This window comes from Pygocentrus nattereri, chromosome 13 (assembly GCF_015220715.1).
Source record: "Pygocentrus nattereri isolate fPygNat1 chromosome 13, fPygNat1.pri, whole genome shotgun sequence".
Lineage (NCBI taxonomy): Eukaryota > Metazoa > Chordata > Actinopteri > Characiformes > Serrasalmidae > Pygocentrus > Pygocentrus nattereri.
This window is the reverse complement of record NC_051223.1, coordinates 21,423,290-21,438,985: the sequence shown is the minus strand read 5'-3', so window position 1 is coordinate 21,438,985 and position 15,696 is coordinate 21,423,290. Positions and strand designations below refer to the sequence as shown.

At 39.7% G+C, this 15,696-nt stretch overlaps 2 protein-coding genes across 3 annotated transcripts in view; one reads left to right on the top strand and one right to left on the bottom strand.

The window, feature by feature from the left end:
• vwa2 (von Willebrand factor A domain containing 2) overlaps window positions 1–15,696 on the top strand; it is a 47,843-nt gene that overhangs the window by 20,551 nt on the left and 11,596 nt on the right. Inside the window, exons 9-15 of one of the 2 annotated variants that reach the window (XM_037544123.1) lie at window positions 1,091–1,146; window positions 2,024–2,131; window positions 4,205–4,539; window positions 5,315–5,558; window positions 6,750–7,301; window positions 10,085–10,207; window positions 12,689–13,560. In XM_037544123.1, the coding sequence (XP_037400020.1) occupies window positions 1,091–1,146; window positions 2,024–2,131; window positions 4,205–4,539; window positions 5,315–5,558; window positions 6,750–7,301; window positions 10,085–10,207; window positions 12,689–12,822 (1,552 nt within the window). In that variant the 3' untranslated portion in view covers window positions 12,823–13,560. Of the gene's footprint in view, window positions 1–1,090; window positions 1,147–2,023; window positions 2,132–4,204; window positions 4,540–5,314; window positions 5,559–6,749; window positions 7,302–10,084; window positions 10,208–12,688; window positions 13,561–15,696 lie in introns of those variants that run through there. The other variant, XM_037544124.1, reaches the window with a different exon arrangement.
• Window positions 14,984–15,696, bottom strand: part of afap1l2 (actin filament associated protein 1-like 2) — a 48,095-nt gene continuing 47,382 nt past the window's right edge. Inside the window, exon 19 of the mRNA XM_017696005.2 lies at window positions 14,984–15,656. Within this exon, the coding sequence (XP_017551494.2) occupies window positions 15,630–15,656 (27 nt within the window). The 3' untranslated portion in view covers window positions 14,984–15,629. The remainder of the gene's footprint in view (window positions 15,657–15,696) is intronic.

Sequence of the window (15,696 nt, the reverse complement as noted above, 5' to 3'; positions counted from 1 at the left end):
ATTTCCTCTATTTGTGCATATTTGTCTTACTTAATTGTTTCAGGTCGTCAAACAAGCTTCAAAATTCATTATAATGCATAGACACCTGAGTAAGCATAAAATCATTTTTTGAAATTGAAAAAGACAGCAGCTGGCTTTGTGTAAAAAAAAAAAAAAAAATATATATATATATATATATATATATTGCATGATTAGTTATTTAGTCAACCAATTAACCAAATTTAGTTAATAACCGGGATCAGTTAAACCAGACACAGCCAGGCTTGATTACTCCCAGCCTGGTTTAATCTAAACATCACAAAATAGAACCTTTTTCCAGCAATGTAAAGTGGGGTTAAAGGCAAAAACTCCTGCTATCCTAGAGGAGCATAAACACTTGTCTAACATTCAGCAGAAAATCGTTGATGACCCCAAAGCCTTTTGCAATAATGCTCTGTTGGACTTATGGAAGACAGGGGTCCCTTTTACATCACTCAAAAGCTGACATTTTACAATAGGAACATCACATCAGCAGTCAGTATTGTATGCTTTGCTGCGTGATGGTCCAGGTGACTTGCCATAACTAAGAGAACCATACATTTTGCTCTCTACTACACAATCCTACAGGACAAATCCAGTCATCAGTCCACAATCTGAAGCTCACGCACAACAAGACAGTGATCCAAAGCACAGGAGTGTGTCCTCCTCTGAATGGCTCAAAAAAACAAAATTAAGGCTTTGGAGTGGTCAGAGTCCTCACTTAAACCTCATTGAGGTGCTATGGCAGAACCTTAAATGGTCAGTTCATGCTCAAAAGCCCTCCAATGAGGCTGAATTAAAACAAATAAAGAAGAGTGGGCCAAAATTCCTCCACAGTGACATAAAAGATATAGTAAGTGTTTTGTTGCAGTTGCTCTTGTGAAAAGTGCACAACTTTATTTGTGTGACAAATATGCAAAAGTCGACAAACTCAGGAGCAATTACTTTGTTGTAGCTCTGCACTTACTGAAAAGGAACAGGGATGATCAAACATCACTCGGATAGACCAGTGTACCATGATGTAAGGAATTACTTTCATGACCTCCTCTTTTTTCAATTAACTTTGGTACAGATACACCAAGGCTTACAAACAGCTCCCCACAGTCTGCCACCGAACAGTATGTGCAGGTAAGATGTGAAGTATTTTTTATCACAGTAATGTGCAAAAGTCAGAGACCACTCTTCATTTATTAAATTTCCAGTCACAGTGGTCCTTAGTACAATAATGCAAACCAATAAAAATAACAGAAAACATATTTAACAGAAAATTACACGGAAGCCTTGACAACTAAATAGGGTATCATTTGTTAATATTTAGTATGTTAACTCTTTACCTTTACTATTGCTTCAATTTTTTTCCAGAAGCTTTACTTTGTTTTTCAGAAAAAAGTTGCAGGGATATTTTTCCACACTTCCAAAGTTCAATTGTAGAGATTGGTTCTCATGATCCAATAAAACCCACACACATTCATATTGAGGTCTGGATTCTGAGGTGACCGGTGCATTTGCAGATGGTCTTCTTTTTTGTGTTTCCTTTACTCTGTAAAAACTGTGTTTTCTTTTCACAGTAGGATGGACAGAAACACCTGTTTTTTTTCCTGAAGGAAGAGTGGAGGTTGATTTTTCTCTTCTCTCGCAGAGATGAAATCTTTAAGCACTGTTTATCTGATGGGGACGGTTTGGGTGGCCTACTAGGTTTTGCACCCTTGTTAGGAGTCTCATTTTCACTACTTTGTTTAATAATTGTTTTAACTCCAGTTTTGGGAACTCCTGTTTTCCCACATATGTTCTCATCCTTAAACAACTTGATCTCAGAAATATTCCCTGAGAAACAAACTTGGCCGTTTTAACATGGAATTAAATGAAGAGTAGCCTCAGACTTTTGCTCAGGACTGTAACTCAAACAGACTACACAGAAAGCATTCCTATCTTATTAAATGCATAGTGACTATGACTGTCTATGAAATATTTTGTTTGTGTGAATGATTACTCTCTCTTTGTCTAGATCCTTGTGATTCCCAGCCATGTCAGAATGGTGGGACGTGTATGTCTGAGGGGCTGGAGAAATACAGCTGCGAGTGTCCTGCAGGCTACGGCAGTGACCCAAACTGTGGTGAGCTGCATGCTGCTCTTTCCATAGTTGCACTGGATAATGGATCACTGGCTTTTGGCTCTTGCACCCGCTCTGTGGTTTGTGTTTTCTTTGGGCGGTTTGTTGGTCGCCTTGTGCGGTTGCAGCTGTCAGACTCGACGGTGCGCGTGTGTGTGGGTGTCAGTTAGAGTTCACTTCAGTTGGCATGGCTTAGGGTTACAGTAGTGGTCAGATTTCAGGCTGGGTCATGCACTGTTAGCTGGAGTGTTCGTCAACCCCTCTGAGGCTTTGTGTCCTTCTGGAAAAAAGCACAGTCTAATTTTGCTCCGAGTGAAAACCCACACATTCCTCATCTCTAAATACTCCCACAGCATCCACCTTATTGCACTGTGCAGTGATATGCAACAAACCCTGTAACCCAGCACTGTTGCCAAGTAACTGAACCTAGCTCATTGTCCTGCACATATTATGCTTTAATACTGCCCTGGCTTTCTCTCTCTTTAACTCTCTCACACACACAGGCGTACACTTTCTTTTTAGGGCCCATATTATTAGAATTGGAATATTATTGGAATTATTGGAATCTTCCTTACATGTTTTTTAACAGTGTTTGATGTAGTTTGCAACATTTAACATTGACATGTTAGTCCATATGGCCCACTGACAAAATCTAAAAACAGCTGTTTGTTATTTATAAATATGCACTTACATTCATCCACCTATTCAGTCTACAGTTGGTTAACCTCATTCCAAATAGGTATTATAAGGACTGTTTCAGTCCTGGATTACTTTTCCTTAGGGACAGTATAAGTAATTTGTGTACAGTACTGCTACACAAAAACAACTCCGTGTCACGCAATGTTCAGTTTTTTAAAATTATTGTTCTTAGTGAAGTTGTTCACCCCAGTGTCAATGTGCCATGGTGGTCAGTGACTCTCAGCGCTGTTCAGTGACTCTACGTGTCACAGCCATCCACTTATAATTTTAAATTAAATCCAATCAAGACACAGAAAGTCATTGTAGGTGGCCTGTGGCTTGAAATGCATTCAGTCTTTTGCATAAACAGACAAACGGTAATGCTCAGTTACCTCAGCTAATGCTCCTAGTCCTTTATCATCTCGAATCGTTCAGCTTAAAGCGGTGAATTTGTGGAGCAGTAAGCTGAGACCAAATGCGACAAATTATATTAAATGTTTTATTGCTATAAATCTATACATCTAGTGTATACAATTTGAGTGTAAAAATTAACCTTATCTTGGTATTTATCAGCGCTCTCACTGCAACGCTGTCATCTATCTGCACTTACACTGATCAGGCATAACAATATGACCACCTCCTTGTTTCTACACTCATTGTCCATTTTATCAGCTCCACTTACTGTATAGGTGCACTTTGTAGTTCTACAATTACAGACTGTAGTCCATCTGTTTCTCTGCATACTTTGTCAGCCCCCTTTTACCCTGTTCTTCAGTGTCCAGGATCCCATGGATCCTTTGGTTTAGTTAATAAGGGTCAGTAATTGAAGCGTTTAGCAGGTTCTTGGAATTGCTCTGATCTAATGAGAGCTTGTGAGTTAGTGTGTCAGGAAACAATGACTTACTATCTCCTCATCTTGTCAATCACTGATGACTCCAGTTAGACCATGTAACCTTCTTCACTTGAGAAGGAAGAGATGACCCTTTACTCAGTGTCAAGTGTTTGTGTGTTTATAGAAGGAAGTGAAAGGGACAGAGCATTTCTCCCATCTCACATTGTGGGTGAAATGGCAAAAATGTAAAATTGTGACATCATCTTCATACATGACAGGAATGCCGATTTTTACTTGCTCTCTACAGCTTTCTATGAGAAAGTGTTTAAGAAAGTTATGCATCCATCCATAAACCTAAATCTGATGCCTAAAGTAATCATTCATTTAGCACTTTGAGATTTGCTTCAAATGTAAAGTGTGTTACAAATAAAATGTATTATTATTATTATAATAAACTGGTAATATGTCAAGTATGTGGCACTGATCATTATGTTTTTGCACTAGGTGTGAGACTCAAGGTCACCTTAATCAGTGCAACATTTAACCATATCACATCCTTTTTCCAGCTCCCTTGCTGACTTTGGACTGCTCTGTGGATGTGCTTTTCTTGGTGGAGAGCTCTACTGCTCTGACCCTGGAAGGCTTTCTGCGATTGAAATCCTTCCTGAAGCGCTTTATGCAGGCTGTGCTGAGCTCAGACACTCCAGTGAAGATCGGCCTGGCCCAGTATAGCAATGATGTAAAGCTTGAGGCCCAGATTGGGCAGCACAGAGAGCTGGTAAAGCTGGTGCAAGCTGTGGATTCTCTGCAGTATCGAAAGGGAGAGGCCAAGACAGGGAATGCTCTGCGTTACATCACACGCCACGGCTTCCAGAGCGCACCTGTATTTGCTGATGTTCAGGTAGGGGTGGACATTATGGCAATACGATATCATTATCACGATAAAGTGTGTAACAATAAGCTTTGTTTTAGCTTTTTCTACTTTCTACTCTATGTCATAAAATTGCAAATAAAAAAAATTAATAATAATTATCAGATTTCTAATTGCTTGTTTGGTGCAAAAAATTGGCTACACATCTTGTCTGTTCTGATTGTGCATTACTAATATAATTTATTATCACTTATGACTAGTTTTCTCTTCAGAAATGTACATAACTGTACTGAGATCACCTGTGTCAGTGTAAGTTATATGCAAGACAGCAATCCAAAGCACAGGGAAATGCCCACCTCTGAAGGGTTCAAAAGAAACAAATGGAAGGTTTTGGAGTGCTGAGTCAAAGTCTTGATTTTAGCCCCATTGTAGACGAATTAAAACAATTCTGCAAAGAAGAGTAAGGAAAAAATCCTCCCATCACAATGTAAAAGATTCATTGAAGTTATAGCAAACTTTTGATTGCAGTCGTTACTGCCAAGGGTAGCACAACCTGTTATTAGGTTTAGGGGGCTATTACGTTTTCAGCTGGGTGGTACAGGTTTTGAATAAATCTTTATCTTCAATAAATAGAATGAAAATTTAAACATTGCATTTTGTTCACTCATGCTGTCTTATTTGAAAAGTAGCTGGATGATCTGAAATATTTAAATGTGACAAATCAAAAATAGGAAAAAATCATATTGTGTATTGTGATTTTATATATATATATATATTTGGCTATATTGCTCACCTCTACATTCAGGATGACCTGCCACGCGTGGTGGTGCTGATTACTGGGTCACCATCCGCTGATCCTGTAGTGGAGCCGGCCAAATACGCACGAGACCGGGAGATTTTCATCATTGGAGTGGCGCCGGAGAGAATGAAGGAAGAGATCAACAACATCACAGGAAATCCTCAGCGAACCATCACTTACAGCAGTCCTGACAGGCTGAGTGCAAAAATTCCTGAGCTCAAAGCCAAAATCTGCAGTGTGGACAACCAGGGTACTGACCATCTGCCCTTACTATAACACAGTCCTCCACACTGTACTAACACTATCAGCTCCAGTATTATACAGCAGTAAATAGTACCATAATTCCTTTCTTTCTGTACCACACATTATTTGCAAATCTTATACCTGATACACTCGCATCCTACCCGATCTGTTTACTATATTTATATTAACGGGCCTATATAGTGGAAAACCATGTTTAAATTATTTTACATAATGAAATATTTTAGTGTAGTATTGAAACATTGTTTCAAAATGTACCATCCACTCTCCAGTCCATGCAGCCCATGTATAGAGCCTAAGCTGTAAAAATAGCCTGTTTTGTAGACACAACAACTGATGTACCAAATGCCGGCTTACACATATTTAGAAATGTTTATATATATCTGCCTATTCAGTCCACAGCAGTTCAGCCCCACCCATAAGTGTTGAAGTTAAGGAGTGTTTCAGACTGCTTTTTGAATGAGATCCAATACAGGACACCAGTTAGAACAGAGCTCATTTACATACATCAGTTTTAAAGGCACAGTAACAAACACAACCTGTTTATTCTAAGAGATAATGAGAATTTGGAAAATGGTCATGAAAAAATGAATTAGGGCTGTTTTGGTACATAAAATTATATATGGACTAAGTAAAATATGTAAAACCAATATAGGTCCTTTAATATTTACTAAATTCTAGACTTGGTTTGCGTACTGTGGATATGTATATTTTGTAACACTATTTGTGGGTGTCTGTTGTATTTGTTCCTATTATTTGTTTACTATTTGTTTTCTGTATAGAGCAACGCATGTTCGTCAACAATTCAGTCACAATTCTTTAAGAAACGGTTTAAAGCATCCTTTGGTATGATATAGAATTAACCTTAAAATACACTGAATACACAAATATAACTGGAGAAAAATGCAATGTAGACAATTACAATTAACAGTAAACCTAGTCTTTTTAGTTATGTGGAAAAAAAACTGATTTTGACTCAGATTTTTATTGACTTTCATTTATAATCACATAGATGCAGTTCTCCACCTTCATGATTTTTACAACCTTTATTTCTGCATTATACGTTTACATAAGCACCAATTTCACCAGTTCATCATAGATGAAAATGTACATGGTTAATAAGTTGATTCTGAAAAAATTTCCAGTCCTGATTCTGATGGAACCTCTCTGTATCTTACAGGGTGTCTGGGGCAGGCGGTGGACCTGATCTTTGTTCTGGATGCCTCAGCGAGTGTGGGCAAAGACAACTTTGTCCATCTGCAGGACTTTGTGCGTAGCACCTCTGTGCAGTTTGACGTTAACCGTGACGTGGCTCAGGTGAGCCTGGTGATTTATGGTCGACGGCCTGTCTCCGTCTTTGAGCTGGACACTCATGACTCAGGCTCAGCCGTGCTGAGAGCGGTAGGGGAAGCATCCTTTCAGGGTGGAAAAGGTTCCACAGGCTCTGCGCTGCTCCATGTCCACTCTCACAGCCTGACGATGGGGAAGGGAGCACGGCCAGGGGTCAACAAGGCTGTCATTGTCCTGACGGACGGGACAGGAGCAGAGGACGCAGCAGTGCCTGCTCAGAGGCTCCGGGACAATGGGGTGTCCGTGTTTGTGATTGGAACAGGAGATGTGCAGAGAGACAGCCTACTGCGCATTGCCGGCTCTGAGGATCATGTGATTACTGTGCCTTTCTACGAGGACCTGAAGTACTTTGAGGACGTGCTGGTGCAGATGGTATGCTCAGGTAAGAGGAGAGAAGATTATAGTCTGAACCTTGTACACCCTTTTTTTGTCTCATTTTTAATTTTTACACCATTTGAAAAAGCAACACTGATGATGCCCAAAATCTGTTTTGATGTCCAATAGTTAAAGCAGTGGACTGCTTGTCATGTTGTAATGTTAAGTTGCGATACTATAATTACTATAAAACTATTAAACTGCAAAAGAAGTTAACTTCAAAGTAGTAGTTTTGGAATAATTTGTAATAGTAACTGAAAATGAACAGTACTGTGCATCCTTCATTTGTTTAATGTCATGGTTAATGGTACAAGTTATTCATTTTTCAAGAGATGTTTGTGATCAGATTTTTGAAAATGGTTAATATAGCACCAAAAAAGGGTTCTATTGTAACAATGTCCAGCTTATAACAATAAATGAGCCCTTTTTGGTGATATATGGAACCATTTTCACAAAGGTTCTATATACACTGCTCAAAAAAATAAAGGGAACACTCAAATAACACATCCTAGATCTGAATGAATGAAATATTCTCATTGAATACTTTGTTCTGTACAAAGTTGAATGTGCTGACAACAAAATCTCACAAAAATCATCAATGGAAATCAAATTTATTAACCAATGGAGGCCTGGATTTGGAGTCACACACAAAATTAAAGTGGAAAAACACACTACAGGCTGATCCAACTTTGATGTAATGTCCTTAAAACAAGTCAAAATGAGGCTCAGTATTGTGTGTGGCCTCCACATGCCTGTATGACCTCCCTACAATGCCTGGGCATGCTCCTGATGAGGTGGCGGATGGTCTCCTGAGGGATCTCCTCCCAGACCTGGACGAATGCATACGCCAACTCCTGGACAGTCTGTGGTGCAACATGGCGTTGGTGGATGGAGCGAGACATGATGTCCCAGATGTGCTCAATCGGATTCAGGTCTGGGGAACGGGTGGGCCAGTTCATAGCTTCAATGCCTTCATCTTGCAGGAACTGCTGACACACTCCAGCCACATGAGGTCTAGCATTGTCCTGCATTAGGAGGAACCCAGGGCCAACCGCACCATCATATGGTCTCACAAGGGGTCTGAGGATCTCATCTCGGTACCTAATGGCAGTCAGGCTACCTCTGGTGAGCACATGGAGGGCTGTGCGGCCCTCCAAAGAAATGCCACCCCACACCATTACTGACCCACTGCCAAACCGGTCATGCTGAAGGATGTTGCAGGCAGCAGATCGCTCTCCATGGCGTCTCCAGACTGTCACGTCTGTCACATGTGCTCAGTGTGAACCTGCCTTCATCTGTGAAGAGCACAGGGCGCCAGTGGCGAATTTGCCAATCCTGGTGTTCTCTGGCAAATGCCAAGCGTCCTGCACGGTGTTGGGCTGTGAGCACAACCCCCATCTGTGGATGTCGGGCCCTCATACCATCCTCATGGAGTCGGTTTCTAACCGTTTGTGCAGACACATGCACATTTGTGGCCTGCTGGAGGTCATTTTGCAGGGCTCTGGCAGTGCTCCTCCTGTTCCTCCTTGCACAAAGGCAGAAGTACCGTTCCTCCTGCTGGGTTGTTGCCCTCCTACGGTCTCCTCCACGTCTCCTGGTGTACTGGCCTGTCTCCTGGTAGCGCCTCCAGCCTCTGGACACCACGCTGACAGACACAGCAAACCTTCTTGCCACAGCTTGCATTGATGTGCCATCCTGGATGAGCTGCACTACCTGAGCCACTTGTGTGGGTTGTAGAGTCCGTCTCATGCTACCACGAGTGTGAAAGCACCACCAACATTCAAAAGTGACCAAAACACCAGCCAGAAAGCAGAAAGGTACTGAGAAGTGGTCTGTGGTCCCCACCTGCAGAACCACTCCTTTATTGAGTGTGTCTTGTTAATTGCCAATAATTTCCACTTGTTGTCTATTCCATTTGCACAACAGCATGTGAAATTGATTGTCAATCAGTGTTGCTTCCTAAGTGGACAGTTTGATTTCACAGAAGCTTCATTTACTTGGAGTTACATTGTGTTGTTTAAGTGTTCCCTTTATTTTTTTGAGCAGTGTAGAACCATAAGCAACACATTGTCCAAAACTCTGAAGAACCATTTCACCATGCAAAAAACCATTTGATGAAGTATGAAATGGTTTTATAATAGAACCTTTTACAACCCCATTTCTCAAAAAGTTGGTACGCTGTACAAAATGTAACTGCAAAAAAAAATGATGAGCAAATCATTCAGACCTATTTCCATATTTATTTGGAAATACTACAAAGACAACATATAAAATGTTGAAACTGAGACATTTTGGTTTTTTGAAAAAGATATGCCCATTTTGAATTTGATAGAAGCAACATGTTCCAAAAAAGTTGGGACAGGGGAATGTTTACCAGTGTTTCATCACCTCTTCACCACACTCTGCTGAGCTGAGGAGACCAACTGCTGTAGTTTTGAAAGTGAAATGCTTTCCTGTTCTTACTTGATGTAGAAATTCAGCTGCTCAACAGTTCAGGGCCCGAAGAGATATGATGTTCTGAGTTTAAACAAGATCCATCCTGTTCCTTCTGAGAGAGTTGTTGGGTGGAAATACTCAGCTATAACCATGATGAAAGGCCTGGAGGTCATCGCTCTTTTCCAGGCCCAGTAAATATCAGCAGTAATAGGCCATGTGAAGCTTTTTGCTTCTCTCTCTCTCTCTCTCTCTCTCTCTCTCTCTCTCTCTCTCTCTCTCTCTCTCTCTCTCTCTCTCTCTCTCTCTCTCTCTCTCTCTCTCTCTCTCTCTCTCTCTCTCTCTCTCTCTCTGCAGATGTGAAGAAGCCGGTGAACCTATGTAGACCCAACCCGTGTATGAACGATGGCATTTGTGTCCTACTGAACAGGAGCTATCGCTGTGAATGCAGAGGCTGGGAGGGCCCCCACTGCGAGACACGTCTGTATTAATCGCTGTTCATGAGTAAATTCTGTGCAGAGGCTATTCTCCATTCTGCTGTGTGAACACACATTAACATAGAAAGGTTTTGTAAAAGGTTGTTGATAGTGCAAGGATCTGTCATTGCATTGATCGATTGCAAGTTCCAGTTCACAGTTGTTTTCATTTGTTTTCTGCTTGTAAACTATCACTGTCATAAAAACACTGGAAATCTATGAATCGGTAACTTTATAGAACATGATATAACATGAGACAGTGCCTCAAACCATCTCAATTACAGTTGTATGCAAAAGTTTGGGTACAAATTGTTGATTTTCTTAGTGAGAATCTGTTCTCTGTGGAGGATGTTTTAGCGTATTTTCATGTAGAAAATCAACTAAATATTTCATTTGACCGTTGGTGTTCAAACTTTTGTATGCAACTGTATATTGTATATTTTTGTATTAATACATTTATAATGAGTTATAACAATTATAATAATACTCTGTACATGCATCCCCCCGCGACCCTGACGGAGAAGCGGCTTAGAAAATGGATGGATGGATGGATGGATGTATTTCACTTTGGATATTTTGCGGTTATGCATTACATTTATTTGTTTTAATCTTTTATTTATGTTACATTATGGATTTTTGATATGACAGTGACAGTATATTTTTGCAAAGTACTTTTCTATGAAAAGTTTCGGATAGTGTTTAACTGTTGCATCATGATTTAACCATTTATTTTCAAACTGCTATTAAAAGCGTGTTCTGAAAATGTAGTTTATTCATTTAAAAGGTGTTCTGAAGTCAAGAGGGGATAAAATGTGTGCACTTACACACAGGTTTTGAAGTATTACTTTCATAAATGGTTATTTCAAATATATTATCCATTGTGATAGTTTCCTTCACAATAAACCTAGTTAGTTTAGAATGTTCATGCTTAATACAAACACCATTTGTGGAAAAGTTGGGACATTTTTTACAATGCATTAGAAACAAGAATCTGTGTTTTTTTTTTTGTTTTCTTTTGATTACTTTAACTTAATTACTGGTTAATTACTAACTTACAAAGAAAAGATTTTCACTGCTTTCACTGACCAACTTAATTGTATTGTTTAAACAAATTTGGTATTTGAACACTTCCAATATTTGGAACTGAATATTAATTGTTGCTACTGATTGCTACAGTTTTGCAAGTGCTTTTTTTGCCCTTTCTTGCTTTCAGCTGCTCAGCAATCTGTGGTTGCTCTTGTCCAATTCTCCTCTTCATAATGCGCCATACATTTTCAGTAGGAGACAGATCTGGACTACAGGCAGGCCAATCAAGCACACACACTTTGTGTTTAGAACAGTGTTGTAACAGAATCAGTCCTGGAATTGTCTTGCTGAAATAACCATGGACTTTCAGGGAAAAGATGTCATCTTGATGGCAGCACATGTCTCTCTAAAATCCCAATATACACCTCTGCATCAGTGGTACCTTCACACATATATGCAAGTTACCCATGCCGTAGGCACTGATGAATCCCCATGCCATGACAGATGGCAACTTTTGATCTGTTGTAGACCTCGGCACATTGTTCCCCTGTCTTTCAGGCTCAGAGAACTTTTTTCTGTATTACTGTATGAGCTTCTCCTTGAGTTTCTCCTCTGGTAATACAGTTTGAAGTTGCATTTCTTGATGCAGCGTTGAACTGTGTTAAGTGACGATGGCTTTCCGAGGTACTCCAGAGCCCATGTTTAACATAGTAGCAGTAATTTCTCATGCGGTGCTGTCTGTGGACTCAAAGGTCACACACACTTAGCAGTGGTTTCCAGTCTTGCCTTACATGGACTGAGATTTCTTTAGATTCCCTGAATCTTTTCACAGTATTATGTATGAAAGATGGTGAAAGCCCTAAATTCTTTGCAATCTTCTGTTAAAGTTTTTGGAATAAAGTGATCCATCTTTTTGTTGCAATGGCTGAACATTTTATACACAGTCATGATACCCTTTACCAATTCAACTGCTTATTGTGGCTTGTTTTAAAATGGTGTCCTTCTTGAACTTCCCTGTAAACCTTTCACTCTTATTTTGCTCAGTTGCAACTTTTTTGAGTGTGTTGCATGCATCAAATTTAAGATGTTTATATTCATAAAAAGCAATCGAGTTGATCAGTCAGAACAGTAACTCATCTCCTTGTATTCTGTCAGTTAAATAAAGGTTCAAGAGAATTAATGAATCACAGATTCTTGTTTTTATTGCATTTTACAAAATATCCCAACTTTTTTCAGAAATGGGATTTGTATGTTAACTTGCTTTTCTGTATTAAAGAGGAGTAAATAAAAGTTGGGTGTCCTACAAATATCAATGTATGTGTTTTGTACTTTAGGAAAGGCACCTAATACACAGTATGTTGTTGATCATCGACTTTGGGTCTTATGAAAGCTATGGTTGATAGCTTTGTTTATGTGGGGAAACCATTACTGAATCAGTACATGTTGCATTCCCCTACAGGAAGTAGACAGCAGCCCTCCAGAGGAGACCTCCCTAAACCTGCAGCACAGAGACGCCGCCAAAGAACAAGCAGCAAAGAGCTACTGCAGCGCTACAGAGAACATCGCAGGAGACATGCTGGACGTTCACAGTGATGAGCCAGATAGCGCACACAAGGCATTCCACACTCTTATTCACTCCGTAGAGAGCGTCACATCTTACCTACCAGGAGAAAAGGGAAACATTAAAGGGAAGTATCTATTCTGCCTGGCTTATTATGAGGTATTTAGTGCAGGAAATTGGAGAATCCTCAGACTTGCTGCAGCAACATCCATCACCGGCTCTGTCATCATTACAATGGATGAGTAAACATATAATTACACTCCCTGTGAGGTGACGAGGGAAGCCACTTCGTTTTTTAACAGTTTTGAAGATTGCTCTTCATCAGGCCTTTTTAAACATACAGCTGTTAAAGCAAGATCCAATTAGTGTAACACAACAAAACAATTGTAGCCTAATGTCAATTAAAAAGATTAGTGCCTTATGTCAGGAGCTTCTTTATATAAATGCTCTTTGTTTTTTCATGTGTTGTTCATTATCAGGACGTAATTATCAGGTTAATTTTCATCTGCATTGCTTAAGGTCAATTTTATGTAGTGCACAAAAGTCAGAGACCCCCCTTCATTTATTTAATTTCCAATGAAATTGGCCATTTAATTTCCAGTGAAATTCATTTTTTCAGCACAGGAAAAGGTAGAAAAACTACATTCAACAGAAAAGCACTTAGAAGCTTCAACAACTGAATGTAAAACCATCCATCCATCCAGTTTCTAAGCCGCTTCTCCGTCAGGGTCACGGAGGGGTGCTGGAGCCTATCCCAGCAGTCTTCGGGCGGAAGGCAGGATACACCCTGGACAGGTCGCCAGTCCATCGCAGGGCAGACAGACAGTCACTCACACCTAGGGGCAATTCAGCATGTCCAATTGGCCTGACTGCATGTCTTTGGACTGTGGGAGGAAACCGGAGAACCCGGAGGAAACCCACGCAGACACAGGGAGAACATGCAAACTCCACACAGAGAGGACCCTGGCTGCCCGGTGTGAGGCGACAGCGCTACCCACCACGCCACCGTGCCGCCCTGAATGTAAAACATTTTCAGCATTTAGTGTGTCCACCTTATTACAGCTTCAATTCTTTTTGAAAGACTTGCTTTCATTTTTTTTAAAGAAATCTGCAGGGATATTTTTCCACACTTCCAAAGTTCAGTCTTAGAGGTTGCTTATATCTTCTGGTTCTTATGATCCAAGTAATCCCAAACATACTCAGTGATGTAGATATCTGGACTTCTTTTTTTTGATTAGCATATATCTTTTTGTCCGTTTCTTTTTCTCAATAACAGCTCCTTGACAGCTACACATCATTTCAGACTCAATGTTGAGTTGTTTTCTCACAGTGGATGGATGGACAGAATTTTTTTTTTCAGATCTGAAGCAAGAGTAGAGTGCCAAGGCCAGTAAATCAGACTTTCAAGAAGCTGAAAATCGATCAGAAGTACCACAACATTAGATGTTTGAGCTCTGGAAAAAGTCTAATAAATGAAGATGAAATGAATGACCATCTATCTAATTTCTTCAGAAATATCTCCTGAAAAATGATTAACTTGTACTTAATGGCTATTTTTGACTTGAAATTGAAAAAATGAGGGGAGGTCTCTGACTTTTGCACAGTACTGTTGTTGTGTAGGCTGCTGACAAAGTCTCAGAACTGTTTGTGAAGTTAATGTTTAATGTTCAGAAAACCTTTCTTACATAAGGCCTCATTCAGGAGGCCCATTTAAAATATTTATTTTACATGCTTATATATTGGGCTGATGAATTGTGCAATTATTATAGTACTGTTTTTTTTTAAGTCATTTATACTGCTTATAATGTTGTACATGCACACCATACTGATTTGGCACCACCTACTGGAAGAACAGTTTATAAGTAAATTTTGTAAGCATATCTGTGGTTATGAATTGTAAAATTATTACATTACTTTGAAAAAAAGTAATTTGGATACCTTAGAATGTACATATAATTGGTGCCACCTGCTGACACCCTTTCCTACTGGAAAACAGTTCATACATCACTTTGTAAGCATATTACTGTGGTTCAGAATTGTAAACTTGTCATGTGAATGTTATGTTGTATGTGCAAATTATGCTTGTTTTTGGTGCCACCTACTGGGGAAAAAATGATTTTTTTCTTTTCATCTGCGATGGTTAGTTTCAGAGATTAGAGTATTAAGAGTATTAATTTTGGTACATATAAAGCATTTCTGTCAGTACTGATTTTTATTTGAATAAAAAGTGCATGTTTTTGCTAGCATACAGTAATGTCAAATGAAATGGAACTGCTTTGTAATATGTATTTACATCTAGCCTACCAGCATACATGAACCAGGCTACAATCTAGACTGTACCAAATAGTTAGCCATATGAGCGACACATTTTAGCTTCCTGCAATGAAAAAAAAAAAAACTAATGGCTCTCAAAGTTCTCCCATCTTATAACACCTCTTAGATGTATTTAAAAATGCTCTTTTCTGTGATGTGCTTATCTCTGTTATAAAAAAATGTATTTAAATTTCTCCCTTTTCATATAAAAAAATTAAATAGATTGTTTCAGCAGTGTCCAGTGGCATTGCTGGAGCAATGCAGGGGACAACAGCATTATCTTTGATAAGCTGCTTGCAGTAAGCAGCACCATTGCAGTCTCTCATTGGAATAGAAGCACAAAAAGGGGGCATGGCTTGAGGACTGAGGGGGCAGAGAAATGAAGACACTGAAGAATGCGTGCCTTCTCTCCTTTCCAGCCATTAGCCCTGGCCCAAACAGACAATACAGCTTGAGTTGACCAGAGGCCGTGTTAGTTGAGGGTCTTCATGTCACATTTAGACATTCTCCATTTCCAATTCCATGCTTAGGTTGTAGATTTCTTTTCCCACTCCTACAAAGAAAGAGTTGATCAGGTTAAACACTAAAGCCCT